This window comes from Anguilla anguilla, chromosome 3 (genome assembly GCF_013347855.1).
Source record: "Anguilla anguilla isolate fAngAng1 chromosome 3, fAngAng1.pri, whole genome shotgun sequence".
Taxonomy (NCBI): Eukaryota; Metazoa; Chordata; class Actinopteri; order Anguilliformes; family Anguillidae; genus Anguilla; species Anguilla anguilla.
In genome coordinates, this window is record NC_049203.1 from 48,754,139 (window position 1) to 48,769,150 (window position 15,012).

Below are 15,012 nucleotides of genomic sequence, written 5' to 3' on the forward strand. Positions count from 1 at the left end.
AATTAGTTTAACATTGGAAAGCTGATTCTGGATCGGCTGTGGGAGGCAGAAACAACTGTAAAGGAGTCTCGCTGGTGTTTCCTTGGTAACAAGCAGACCCTTGCCCTTCCCAGGGCTCCTGACATTCATTTGGAACATACCAATATATGATTGTAATGGGGAGGTGTGAATCTGTTTATTAAAGGTAGAGTTTTACTTAGCTGTATCGTAAAATGTATTAAAAGAAGTATTCAGTAGTTTTAATAGAGAGCATAGAATAACTGCACATACAAGAAGTGCAAACCATATACATTAATATGTGTAGCTAGCTTGCAATCTCCTGTAGCTAACCCCTTCCAGCAAGTCTACTTTTACTGCGAGCTGTCAGAAAGGCTTGTTGCATGTCTAGCGCAAACTAAGAGGAAAGAGAGAAAGCCGCCTTTTGTTTTCCATTGGTGTTTTTTGTATTATCCCCGACAAGAATGTTTATTTTTTAATTAGATCACCTAACAGTGAGCCTTAATAAGATACTCCTTCATTTTCACATGTTCACTTAAAGCCTTCTTTTTAGTTCCGTGGGCCGTTTGTTGGCATCTGGCAGCGCGAGGCTAGGAGCAGGTCACGGTGATGAGGTAAGGACTCTGCATTATAACGTTAGCTAGCTAGCTATCTAGTTACTTGTATGCTGTTATAGGTGTACAGTGGATAACTGTACCCACCAAGGAAGTTTAATAAATGTATTGTCTTATTTACATGGAGCACGGCAACACTTATAACCTGTTACGCGATAATCATCTCTATTAGCACGCAGGCTAACTAGCTAGCCGTCGTCAGCATTAATGTTACAAGACAGCTAACTGCTAACGCTAGCTGTTTTACATCGCATATGCTGAAAATACACGGTTGTTAGCAAACCCAGATTTGAGGAAAAAAAAAAGTTAATAGTAGCCAGCAAGCTAATTGACGAACGAGTTGTTAGCCCGCGGATTATTTTAAGGAATAACATCGTACGCTAGCTAAGTTTTTTCGCCTTCCGCAGGTTGTAGTCAAATTAGTTGGCTATCAAACTGATAGCTAGATAGCTAACTTAGTGAGCTAATTCCACAGTTGAAGGACATTTAAGCGCTCTTGGAAATATGCCAGTTTTATATGCTAGCAAATATTAGCAAAGTTATATAGCTAGCACGCTACTTGACCGCTCCCAGGAAAAAGTAGCGAGGCAGCTCATACAGTAGCTACCGTGCAGGAAGGGCTAAGTTAACGTGACAGTGGCTGTTGATCTAGTTTAACGTTACGAGTTGGGAGCTGTTCACGCCGTGGACGGCACATGTATTTTAGCACGACCTGCAGGTTATTTGACAGCGGTTGAGATTTGTAAACGGTCCGTAGAATGTTACTCGTTCGTAGCTAGCTGGTACCACAGCAAAATAATGGGAAAAACTTGTAGGCGGTTACAGTAAAGACACGATAGCTAGCCAAGTGCTTTCTCTGAAGAGCATAGACTCATCTAACGTTAGGTTAGTTAGCCATCTCATACTAGCGGTAGTCTATACCATAATGTAAGTTATGAATTAACGTTACACTAGACTCGTCAACGGGAAATTTGACTATGGCACGTTCCGTGGTAGTTGCGGCATTTTTCTGTTGTCACGTAGTGACTGGTCGTCGGTTGACTTCCTTGCATCGCATAGGAAATGCTGATATTAATAATGAATATGGAAGAGGACAGCTACTAAGATGATCTCGAAAATCTCAATAATCTTTAATGCATGTGTGACCTAATTAGACTTCTAATTCCATTAACGTTAGCTGGTTTTCAGGGGACATGGCTACCTGTTGCTTATTGCTCTCAAATGCACTACCAGTATTTGTCTTGATCCATTTGCACAAACATGTTCTTGAATGTTTAAATACAACACACTAAAGAATCATAATTTTATCAGAGCACCATGTATCTAGATCTATGCTGTCCTCAGTGATAGTCTTTAAAACCATATTGAAGCATTAAGTACAGACCACTACAAGGTGTAGATGAGGTGGCACTTGGGTCCTGTCCTTGGAGTTTTATCCAGGACCTTTGTCCTAGGTTGATATTAGAAAGTCCTAATCCCATTCACCGTGGGATTGTGTAATTCGAATTTTAGTGTAATATAAGATCCAAGGGTCACAGGAAGGATTTCAAATGGAAACATAACTCTTTGAATCCAAATTTCATTACAACAGGAAGGCTGTAGCCGGTCATTGATTTTACTTGTTTCCATGTCATTTTTTAAAGGCATTATGTTACAGTGGAGTAGCATTCTGTGTGCTTGATTGAGGACCCTTTCCATAATAATAATGATATAAAAGGGATTTTGTGTCATCTACCTTCACCCCGCCCCCACTATCATTTGTGCTACAAAGGTGGACGACTTTATATTTGAAATCTGTTTAATATATAATTTTCTTATTTTTTCTTATTTTAGCAGATAACACTGCATTGCTAATCTACAGATGTATGTACATGAATATGATAATTCAAATATATTAATTATATTCATGCACATACTTCTGTAGATTAGCAATGTAGTGTTAACTGCTAAAATTGCATGAATGGTCTTAACCTCTTAACGAGCAGAGCAGGTTGATGTAGCCTGCATTCTACAACGTACACATTTTCTTTGCAAAGTCAGTGATATTCATATTCAAATGACAGTTAAAGGGGAAAGAACAATGTGTTTTCACATTTTCAGTCAGTAAAATGTCAGATATTTGTATATTTAGGTCAATATTTCAGCTGATTTTAAAAAATGGTCAGAATTCGGGTGATTGTAACAAACCCTGATAGTAAGATTGGCAGTGAAATGATCTTTTCTGTTTGATATGATTTATTCTTCAAAGCGTTCACTAGCACCTCTAATTAGTGCAGTTGATACCCATTAGTGCTCTATTTTAAACTGCAGACATAAGGTGCTGCAGCGTGAGCAATGGTCTGTGTGCTCAGCTCAACTTATATTTTTGTATATGCAATATATGGCAGTGATCATGTAGGATTAACAGTCTGTTTAATATTTAGAACTTAACAAGATATATTATTTATGCAACTGAAATTAAATTGAATGTAATGGCTGCCTAGGTGTGGGCTTTGGGTAAAATATTACCTGTTAGTGAAGCCATAGAAATTATGATGAAATGACACTTTGATTGTGGGGAATTTGCATGTCAGTTAGGTCCTAGTTTGGGGTTGTGTCACGAAATTACAGTGGGAAAAGTTGCTATTCCTGAAATCTGTAAATATCCCTAAGCCCAGAGGTATTTAGTGCCACATAAGTAAATGGCATGGAAGAAGCAGCCTCAGTTCTCCTTTGTACATCTACTATTGGATCAGCAGGGAACTATTAAGACATTATGACAAGTATTAAGGCTATATAACATCAAGCTAAGATTTGGCTATATAGCCATCCATGTTCACAGGTTGATTTCCGTTTGCCATCCAGGGACTGTTTCTTAACTGGCGTCTCTAAACCACCATGCTGAGCAGAGGCTTAGATGTCCCAAAAGTACACTTGCGTAAACGGTTTTCTAGCTGCAAAGCTGTTCGCAAAATTACTCTGCCTTGTCAGTGGAATAAAAATGTAAAGGCAGCTAGCAAGCCTAGCTAATAGTAGCTAACTAAATTGGCTCATCGTGTTATATTTAACCATTGTACAAAATATAGCCGAAACAATATTAGTGTTATCTAATAGTGTTATCATGTTTAACAGCTATTTTAATTATTGTAGGTTGTTGCGTTGTAATTGGAATATTTTTCTTTTTAAGGTTTTGCTTTTTTTGATATTGTTGTTACCCATTTTTCTGGTTGATGTTGTACATTTAAGTGTGACAAATTAGCCAACTTTGTAATACTGTGTACCATACTACTGTGTAGCCTCCCATTTTAAAACTGTGTTCCTTTTTCAGTCCAGGTTCCCTTTAAGGGTATTTTTTACTGCATTTAGCATTTGTGTTTTGAGGCTCCATGCTTTTATTGGGCTTTTGCATGTTAAGAATTTGGCAAGGCTTTTCGGGGAACTTGCCGTGAGCCATTCCTTTAAGCTAACCGGTTTTATGGCCTTTTTTGGCTGGAGCCTTATAATTATGAGAAAAGTTGTGTCAAAGTTTTCAGGACGGATGATGCTTTGAAAGATTGATTTGAAATTTACATTTTCAATATGAAATCTTTGATATTCCATTCCTTACAGTGTGTTGACATGGTAGTATTATAGCAGTTCAATTTTGAACTTTTTGAGTTTTAAAATGTGCTTTTCTGCACTTGAGCATTACAAATACTCAAAATGACCATTAAAAACTGAATTGACAAAAATCAAACAATGACCTTGAGTGCGTAATGGTTACTGGAGACTAGTGGGTTCAGATGCATTTTCTGTCAAGATAATGGTGGATGGCCGCATTAAATGAGCTCTGGCTAGCTTCCAGCTGTCAGTCACCTGACTGCTGCTGGTTAATTGGGCTGGTTTGTGAAAATGGCGGCCTGACAGAACAACTGTTCTGTTGCTTTGCATGGAAAAGTCATGAATCTGCCTCTGACTCATCAGTTCTATACAGCTGCAGTGTCCCTCGCTTGATGTCAGAATGTTTCCTGCCGTTAGAAACAGGAAGCTAGTCCTGCTGCTGATTATATTGTTGGTCAACAGAGTCAAGTGCAGGCTGTAAAATAATGACTGAAAGGGGTTGCTCTTTGAGGGTGTATGAGCATTGCACACGGTGGTTATTTCACATGAGCCATACTCATTACTCTTACTGTTTAAATTATTGTTGCAGTGTTAGGCTATTAGCTGCTTGCCTATTTTATGGTGGATACTCTCATAGAATGTCACACACACATGAACGGTAGGCTAATGTTTATTTTTGCTTTTGACGAAGTGAAAGACTATTTCAACTGCAGTATTGTCATTCTGTTAAACATTCGGATAGTGATGCAGCAGAATATCTTTTTTCCCTGTTTAGCAATTTGTGTCTTCATAAATAGTTCAGTAATATACATGTATGTATATATATATATAGGAGTCTGTCTTGTTTCTGTTAAAGACAAAATCAGTTCATGATTTTATATTTGTTGGGAAAGCCAAAAGACCAGTATTTCTTCCAATGTCTCATAGAAGCTGGTTTGTACTGTTGGTTCAGTGCAGAGTAGCTGCTTTTTGTGTAGGTTGGGTATGTTTAGGTAAAACAGGTAAGTAAAAACTGTTACTATTGAGATGGGCATGAAAATGGGGAAATGCCTTTAAGATTGGCCTTCACTGGGCTGTCACTGGAGGCTGTGAAGTCAGCCCGTCAGCCACTTCGCTGCAACCTATCGCGAAGCAGCAGATCTCGAGCTCGAGCCGCTATTGGCCCCAGCCCACCGGGGCGGGCCGAGCAGGGGGAGGGCGAGGAGGAAAGGGTTGGTGGGGGGTTGACTGGAAATGTTTCAGCCTCAGAGTTCAGCAGACACTCTTCGCTGAAAGAGAAATCCCTGTCTAGTCATGGGCCCTCGGCACGCAGCGCGGAGCAGGGAATGACAGAAATTCGCACGGTCATTATCTCCGGATAGCACCTAACCGGGAGGAGCGAGCCCGCTACAGCAGATGCTTTCTGTGCGGCAGCAGAGACAGGCTGCTAAGAGCTCGAGGACTCCGGCAAATGAGGTGGGAGGGTTGTTTCCCTGTTCTTTGTACCACTTGTTTAACAAGGAGTTTGCTGCATTGTGGTGCATACCATGAGGTGGGGAGCTGGTGGAGGGGGAGGGAGGAAGGGGGGGGGGGTGGTTTGCCGGTAGTGTAAACCTAGAAACTGCTCTTTCAGCACGCAACTGCCGCAGATACTCTCGTATCCGTTCGCACTGGAGCCGCTCTTTCGAGGCGTTGTGTGAAAGTAGCGCAAGCGGGCGAAGGCCTTTCTCTGTCTCTGTCTCTCTCTCTCTCTCTCTCTCTCATGTTTCCTCACGCTTTTCCAAGGGGAACGTGTCTGTTATATCTACATCTGTTTTGAGCCTAAGATGCGTATTTGTGCGAAGGCTCAAGCCTCTGAGAGACTTCTGTTAGACCGATCCACCTTTCACACGGACAGTGTTCGGTGGAATTGGAGTGCATTTATGTTCAGGTAGTTAATGCTTTTTAAAGAATATTTTTTTTTTCTTTCTCGCACAGGATATGCACAGTTAGTGGCAGGTTCTGTAATGGGCAGATTTTATTCAGTTTTAACGAGGGCCCAGGTTTTTCATAATGCTTCTGAAGTACTTGGTAAAGTGTTTATATGTTTCTGTGTATCTGTCCGTAGCACACAAAGGAGCAGGGCATTCATTTTCATTTGGAAAATAATGTCAGGAAAATACCGGATTTGTGTCATACGGTTAACAAACGAGTAGGGAGGAAAAGGGTGGATTTGAAATGGGAAAACTGTCTCAGCCCTTCCTGTTTAAAACAGCCCAGCGAGGCCTAATTTTAATGCCTCGTTATTAAGGCCTCGCAGATGGCAGTTAACTCCCCGAGTCGATTCAGGACCGCATTGAGTCGGGCATGAAAAGGTAGCTCATCAGCCTTGTTTTTATTGGCTAGTTTTGTGGTTGCTCATATTTCCGTTGTTCCTAATGAGGTTCATTGCTTTTCGTCCTCTAAAAAAAAGCTGAATCATTCTGCCGACATGCTGATGCCTTGCCATGACTTTGCAGATGAAATTTCCTGTGGCTAAAAATGAACTAAAATAAATCAAATTCTGTGACTTGTGTTTCGCTTTTGTCTAAATATGTGAATTTTCAGATAGAAAGTTTTTTTTTTCTTCTTTATTTTTCTTTTCCGTAGCTAACGTATTTTTCATAGATTTGGCCTGAGAATGGGTGGGTTTTGATTTATAAGTTGGGCCAGTCCATTCGCTGCGGAGAACAACGAAGACCTTAATGGAAAAACTGAGTGTGTCGGGGATGCAGTATTTTCTGCACTGCAAAGTCGCCAGATCTCAGTCAACAGCCAAGTCTTGCCATCCAACAGTGCGTTGCTTGTGCAGCATCTTGCAGCTACGTTACACATGGGTCCCAAATTCTAAAGACTGTGGGGAAATTACAAGCGTAATGCAATGCTGAACAGAGGCGGAGCATTTGTTTGGCATTCCTGGCGGGTGGAACTATTCTCAAGATAAGCAGTGGATGATCTTGTTGAGAGATGCAGCATTAGCAACATCAAGATAATTCAGGTCACTGCAGTTCAGTTCCTAGTTAAGGCTATTACAGTATGGAGCGCAATCTTCTGCTGACTCGGTAAAATGTGGCCACGCAGGGCTGTGGTATGTAACCTGCTCGTTCTAGTAACCGCTCTGCAGTTATCTCAATGACCGTCATTCCTCCTAATGCCGATAACAAAAAAACAACTGAAATCTTGAGATTGTATTGTCTAATGTGTATTAGTGCATGCATAAAGTTCACTGTCCTGAAACATACAAGTTGATCTAAAACAACATTTTTGAAGCTTCAAATAGAACTGTTCAAAAATTGGTTTTGCATTGCGGAGAATTTGTAAAAATATAGCCTACATTGTTTCCGTGGTATAGAAGACATCAAGACCTTTAGAAGTAAATGTAATACAGCTTCTGATGAGGTCATATTTCCACAATGTTTTTTCTTGTTGGACTGCAGAATGTTTCTGCGTTTTTCTGCGTACATAAAGCTGTCAAGTGTTTAATGGATTCTTGGTATCGCATAAAGGGCTTATACATGGTGGAAAAGGTTACATTATTTGCATTTCACTAATGGAACTTTACCATGACCTTATTGGTTGTGCGGCTGTTTTCAGTACAGTCTGGAGAGAGGGTGAGTCATGTGCACATAATTTATTCCTCTCATGAAAAGGCCTGAAATATCTATCGGTTAGGAACGAAAAAATATTTATGAAGGAATTGATCGTTTTTCCAGTGGAGAATTTTGTGGAAAATGTCAGTTCCTGTAGTTCGTGTAAATGTGAAGATGGTTATTGTGGAGTGGCGCTGATAAATTCAATATGCAGCGCTGCCTCCTCTGTGCTGTGCTATAACGTATATAGCGCTTTCAGTAAATCCCAGGCCTCTGCATTTGTAATGTCTATGCAGGTCATCTGAGCCGGTTATCATATCATAGCGAAAGCATATTCCTGTCAGATCAGGATACTCTCATAAAAGGGAAACACGAAAAACTGTTCTGATTTGGTGAACTCCGTATTCAGAGGCGAAACTACTTTGACCATTTCGAAACCCCCTCTGCTCCCTCTGTTGGATAAGACGACGGTTCCAAAATCTATAACCGGCTGCTGTAATCGGCTCAGCCCAGCAGCAAGCCCTTCCTGGCTCCCCGCCGGCCGGAGGGTCTCCCCGGCTTCACCGGAGGTCTCCGTGGAAACGAGCGCCCACCGTCGTCACGTCGGCTTCGCGCTTCCCCTTTCGGAAACCCCCCCCCCGAACACGGAGGATTTGCGCAAGCGCGCTCCTTTCAAACATATTTGCTCGCCGACATCTCCGGTGCTACCCCATCCCCCCCCCCCCTTGGCTCTCTGCTCACATTCGCCCGATAGGCTGCCCGGCGACAAGCACGCCGCGGTCGACGCAGCGAGCGAAATGAAAATTTCATAAACCCGGGGACGGGGCCGACTCAAGGTCAGCAGCGTTAGTCAGTCAGATACGTCACCCACCGATCAGCAGAGACCCGGGGGGGGGGGGGGGGGGGGGGGGGGGGGCAGGCGCTTGGTCCAGCCGAGCCGCCATCGGGAGAGGGCATGACGCGGAGCTGATCTCCGCGGGTCGCAACGAGGGTGTCACTGCCTCCTTCCTACCTGTGCGCAGGGCCATCTGCCTCCTCTCATCACGCTCGTCCTCCAGGGGCGTTCAGACTTCGTGAGGGAGGGATGTGACATCGCCGGGTTATTTCCTGCTTTCATTACCGTGCCATGCATCCGGTTCCTGGCATACAGCAATGGTGCTGCTCTGCTTCTTCTTCTCCGGTTATGTGACATTTAGTTGTTTGTCCATTGTCTGTAAGATCCCCGAATTGATTCACTGGGAGTCAGCTGAGTAACTTCTAATTGGGCGCAATTATATTATTGTCATTATATTGACATTGCTGTTCGTAACCTAACTGAAATGAATTAGGTTTTACGGAGGGGTGTTTTGAACTGGTCATGGAATATCCGTATAACTAGACTTAACATCAGACGTAGAGGTACACATGGAGTTAAATTAGGCCAAATTGTAATTGAAGCATTTGCAGAAACAAATGTTCATATTTGTTGGCATCAACTCGCGATGCGTAAACAACTGAGATATTTTACAAATGATCATATTCTGTGTGGCGCTTATTATGTTTCATTTTATTTGCATAGGACCTGTTTGCCATTGCTTGGCTCACACCCCTAAATAAAGAAGTATTACTGAACACTTTGTGTTGCACTACATTGAAAAGGCTTACCAGTTTAATTAACCAGAGCGAATGAAATAAACCCATTAACCTTCCCTAGTTTCCGCTTACATTTTTACAGATTCTAAAAATAACGCCACATTAATTGGGAAAGGTCACACTTGACGTGGGCCACACCTGGTTCTGGTTCTGATTCTCTCAAAGTTATCTCTCCTTGGGGAAAACAGGAAATTAAATCCTGCCTGAGAGAGTGTGCACTCGGAGGCAAAAAGAAATAAGGAGAATAATGCATGATAATTGAGACATTAATGTAGATCAGGGCCCTTCCTCTACCAGGAGACTAATGGCCGGAGGTTTTTCACGCGCTTCCCCCCTCCTGCGGGGGCGGAGCTCTCCCTCGCGTCCGAAATTCCTCAGCGACGGCACGCCTTCCTCCCGCCATCCGGGGCACCGGGCGACTCCCTCCGGCGAATGCGGTGGAGAGAGCGGAAGCCGGGGGGGCGGGGCCCTGGACGTCGGCGGCGACGTTTGGAAACGCCGCTTCGCTTTCTGCCCACGCCCGTGTCGGAGGGGTCCTGGGTCCGTCCGGGAGTCGCGGGTGGCGTCCCCCTCGGCCCCCGGTTCCGCGCGCGCGCTCTCCTGTCCGTGCGCGCCCGGGCCTGCGTCCTCCGCCGCGCGGTGACTCAGCACGGGCCCCGGGCCCTTCGGGTGCTCATTACATTCCCTCTCCCTTCTAATTGGTCTGTTAAGCGCAGCTCTTAATCCTCACCGTTGTGCCAACGGGGGGAAAAAACGTGCTTCTGTTGCAACCACGTTGCAACTGGCTGGCAGGAAAGACACACGGCATGTTTCTGGGCAGCCTGGAGCTTTGGTATTTCATATCAGAGGACTCTTCATTCATCACAGTCAGTGAAATGTACGCATGGTTATATCGCACCATTTTTGCGAGGTATGATACTCACTTTGTGTTCCGCGGCTTTTGTTTCATTTGGTTTTTAAGATGGCAAGAAAGGTAAGGGTCAGGAACAGTGTGGGGTTGGATTTGAAGGAGATGACACAATGTGTTGTGTTGCCCGAGATTTAACGTGAATCGCCATCAAGTGCTCTTGTACCAGCAATATTATACCCTTATTTCATATTTAGAAACCTGTTGAATTCCTATCTTGGTAACAGTTTCCTCTGCCTGTTACAGGCTATTTGCATGACTGCTCACAGCTGAAGAAGTCATTTCCACGTGTAGAGAAGCATAGACGAGTCTTTATATGTGTTGGTCCATATTTGCATTCTAGAGCAAGCCAAAGACCCCGCACAGACAATATGCATGTTGTTCCGTTCTTTTTTTTTACCACCAAAAGAGAACTAACTATGCAGCACCAAAATGCTATGCTAATTCTTCAGATAACCATGCAGATTTGTTTCCCCTGGTAACCTTATTCATTTCATAGTTTCTCAACAGATATTTGATCCTTTTCGGCTGCTGCAGGAACTGGCCTTCGAGGAACTGGCTGCAAAATAATTTTACGTCTGGTTAAGAGCATGGGCCTATCTGTGCCCAGCGTTCTTTTTTCACTGAATATATGGGGTACGGAAAGGGTGGTAGTGTAGCATTATTTTGTTTTATTTACTAAGCATTATGAAAATACCTCTTTCAACCAGTGTTGTATGAACTCAAGAATGATCCAACGTTCAAAAGAAAAGTTCACAGCTTTGTAAAATGCACATAATGAATACTTGCTGATGAATACTGACTTTTTTTTTTCAATTTTTCCTCTTCGATTCACTGAACATTAAACCTGCTACCCTCCATCTGCTGTCAAGAGCAATTAAAGCTCCTTTTTTTTTTTTTTTTTTTACTGTGGGGGTGGTGGAGGTATGAAGTCATCATCTGAAGTGTCATTTTAACAAAACAAATGAGATTGGTTCATCGTGAAATGGCCACGGCAGAGTATCTGTTTTTAGCTCCGCTGTTGCTATGCATTATGTCTGATTTAGAGAACGGGGCCTTGGAAACGAGATGGGAGAGTGACAGCGCGTCGCCGGCTAACCGGCGTCCGGCGGGCGGCGCTGCGCGTGAAGAGGCGCGTGAAAGCCTTCCGTGCGATTGCCCATTACGTCCGTCACATTTACAGACGCCGGAGATCTGACTGACTGTAAATGTACGCCCGTCTCCCAAGTCTGGACGCGTCCCTGCGTTGCCACGCCTCCACATAAAGAATTTAATTTTGGCGAGACTTCTGAAACGATCTGCTCGCCCTCCACGTGCAGTCGATGGCGGCCTGGCTCTATGGCAGCGCGCGGGTCTTTCGTAGAGGAACACGCTGTTCGAACTGGGGAGGGGGGGGTGGTGGGGGTCTTTAGCAGCAGCTGTGCGATTTAAACAGGCCAGCCTGGCGCTCGGGCCCTGCCCCCCTGTCAGCTCTTCCCTCCTCTCCCTCTGCCTCTTCCTGCTCCCAGTTCACGCAGGGAAATGCTTCCAGATGTTCCGCGGGAGGACTCGGAATTGGCGGGAGATTTGTCACGAGCGCTCGGAAAGTGTGGGCTAGCATTGAGTAATGAATGAGTTAACTTATGTTTCTCGGCCTGTCTGTCTGTCTGTCTCTCTCTCTCATTCTCTCTCTCTTTCTCTATATCTATCTTTTTCTCTTTCTATATCTCTCTGTCTTTTTCTCTTTCTCTCTCTCTCTCTCTGTCTCATTCATTCATTAATTCATTCATCCTCCCTTGTATAAATCTCGTGTTTAATCTGAGCTCATGGCGTCGGGTTTAGGCGGTCTGAGACCGGCTAGCGTCATAATCGCGCGGGGCACACGCGTGCCGCCTCGCCCCGGCCCGGCCTGTCTGAGGCCGCTCGGCCCCGGCCCATAGAAGCGCAGCGATGAGCGCCGTGTTAGCAGTTGTCTACGACCATGAAATGCACTTTTTTTTTTTTGTACGTCGCTTTGGATGAAAGCGTCTGCCAAATGAATGTAATGTAATGTAATAAGCGTGTCAGACGGACGCTCCTCCGGTCGCGCGCGGCTGCTCTCTGCAGGCTGACCCCCGCTGTCTGCATTACGCCGTGTCATTGTGCCGGGCAGTGCCATCCGCTGCCATCTATTCTGCGTGCTGGAGCATCTGAACACAACGCAACAGGATAAACCCCACAGGGACTGTGGAGTGGTGCCTTTAACCCTGCACCTGATGTGCAGCCAGTTGCCACCAAAGAATAATTACAGCTTGCTTCTTCACGGTAACATTACACAGAGGGAAGGGTTGTTACTGGGGGTTCTGTTCTTTAGACAAGACATTAAGGCTAATAACTCCTTGATGGGGGCGAAAAAAATGATGCTTTTCATGTTCAACTGGATGTAAATGAAAGCTATTTTGGAAAATATTTAGCAGATACAAGCCCATTATTAGCATGGAACTCGTTGAATGGGTGCAGGGTTTTTATCACGATTGCTTCCCGAGGCTATAAATACCGGTAACGTGGAACCTTTTTAGATCCCACAGCATCTGTGCTCACCGAGCGGCTCTGATGTCAGCCTCACTGTAAACATGCCAAGCCTGTCTTACTCTACAAACGGGCCGACTCCTCGAGTCTCCTAAAAGAAACGGCTACTTCACATTTAAATTTTCAAATTTATCGCTAAAACGGCAAGGAAGGGTTGCGTGTTTGTTTATTTACGCTTGTTTACTCCTAAAGGTCTGCTGTGGTGGATTGAAGTATATTTGTAGCAGTTGTGCGGGGCAGGGCAGCTGCATGAAAAAGCAGCTTTGTCACAGCAGCAGGTTCTGGCTTCGGTCGTTGGATTTCTTCACGAGGCAACGCTTCGAAGCGCAGATCATTAACATGTCACAGCGGAAAGTTCCAGTACCAGCTGCAAGTAGAACTGGGAGATTGTGGACATTTTTATGTACTTTTTTTTAACAATGATTTCAAAATCTCATATTTCTTTTTCAACTGCCATTGGAAAAAATTGTCTTGTTTAAAAAAGGAATAAATAAGCGTGAATATTTTTTCGGTGTAATTTTTGCATTTTGGTGTCAACTTCTGTTATTAACATAAAATATACAATGTTCATAATAGTGTTAGCAAATTGTATATATACGTGTGTGTGTGTGTTTTTGGTTTCGTGTGTTCTTTAAAGCGCGAGGCTGGTTTAGTACTGTGTGGAAAAGTACAAGTCTAATGCCCTCCCCCCTTCTTCTTTTGACAGATCTTTGACAGAAAGTGCCTTGACAGACAACGTCCCTACTTGAAGCTGCTCACTGGTCCACACATGTATGTCCCTCTAAGCCTGCTCTCCCGTCAGACACTGTCCTCAGCAGAGCTGCGACAGAAAGTATAATACCTCAGTACCGCAGCACTCGGCCCTCCATTTCACTTCTGCTCGACTCCCGAAACTCCCTAAATTCAAGAGGAAAGATTTACAGCGGGAGGAGGGAAGCGCTGACAAAGCACAAAGAGCTGACTGGCTCCGAGAGGACTTAATCAATACCAGCGAGCAGTCTGCATATCCCAGTCTTAATATTCCATTAAGGAGTGCCATTGCCTTGTGTACGCATTGATTAGGGAGCGCCGGGGACGCTGGTGGTCTGTCTGTCCAGCGTACGGCCTGGCATGTCCCTTTCCCCCTGCCAGAGGTCTGCACCAGGGACAGAGTGATTGATGAGTGACCAGCCGCTGACAGATAGCTTAGTCTGTTCCCCATGCTGCTGCCGCGTAGGCGTATCAACCCGCCATCTTCTCCGTTTTTCAGACCTTCTCAAACAAAAAAAAGCCTGAGCCAGAAGTTTTGAAACAAATTTTCTGTCCCGTTACCTTCTCGCATGTTCAAGAATTTTTTTCTCCTAAACGAAGACAGAGCCGCGGTCGATATCTTTTCCAAAAAAAAAAAAACCCCCAAGGCTTCTCTTTTTTTCCCCCCGCCGTTTTTGATATGGCTTTAAACATTGCTTCAATACGGGACACAAAATGGCTGACGCTGGAAGTGTGCCGGCAGTTTCAGAGGGGAACGTGTTCGCGTAGTGATGAGGAATGCAAATTTGCACACCCGCCGAAGAGCTGCCAGGTGGAAAATGGAAGAGTTATTGCCTGCTTCGACTCACTAAAGGTAAGGAATGCCACGCACGGTTTTTTTATCTTTCAAGCTCATCAATCGGTAACATAAAAAAACCGAAACTTTAAACGGCATTAAAACAAAGACTGAAATAAAGGCAGATGTTAAGACCAGTGGGAGTCTTACCGCTTTTCTGCATGTTGCACTGGTTATTTTCAAGTATCCTCGAAGATAAACGGCACACCGAATCTTAAGGTACTACTCATTTCTTTTTTCAAGTGCGTTTTTGCTTTGCTTGTAACGAGATTATTACTGAAATGCATCTGCTGCTATTGTGTTCCAAGGACACCAGTAATGAAAGCTAAATAGAAAACACCATTAAAGGCTCCACTGCTAATGTCTGTCGAATGTATTTTTAATGGACTTGAGGATGTCAATGCCAATTATTGTCCAGAAATGGTTAACTTGCAATGTTCTGCTTTTCAGGCCTGCCAGTTTTATAACATGTGGAAACTATTTTTGTATCTGGTGCCTGACAGAAATTCAATCTTCCAAGATACTACAAACATTTCCTGTGTTAAAGTCTTGTTATATATATAT

General features: G+C 44.0%; 1 protein-coding gene across 21 annotated transcripts in view; it reads left to right on the forward strand.

Annotated features, from left to right (window-relative positions):
• The first annotated feature begins 227 nt into the window (after positions 1 to 227).
• Positions 228 to 15,012, forward strand: part of mbnl2 (muscleblind-like splicing regulator 2) — a 71,726-nt gene continuing 56,941 nt past the window's right edge. For 3 of the 21 annotated variants that reach the window (XM_035410943.1, XM_035410940.1, XM_035410952.1), the window contains exons 1-2: positions 237 to 611; positions 13,570 to 14,466. In XM_035410943.1, coding sequence (XP_035266834.1) covers positions 14,293 to 14,466 — 174 coding nt within the window. In that variant the 5' untranslated portion in view covers positions 237 to 611; positions 13,570 to 14,292. Of the gene's footprint in view, positions 612 to 5,418; positions 5,646 to 13,569; positions 14,467 to 15,012 lie in introns of those variants that run through there. The other 18 variants (XM_035410933.1, XM_035410945.1, XM_035410941.1 and 15 more) reach the window with 15 other exon arrangements.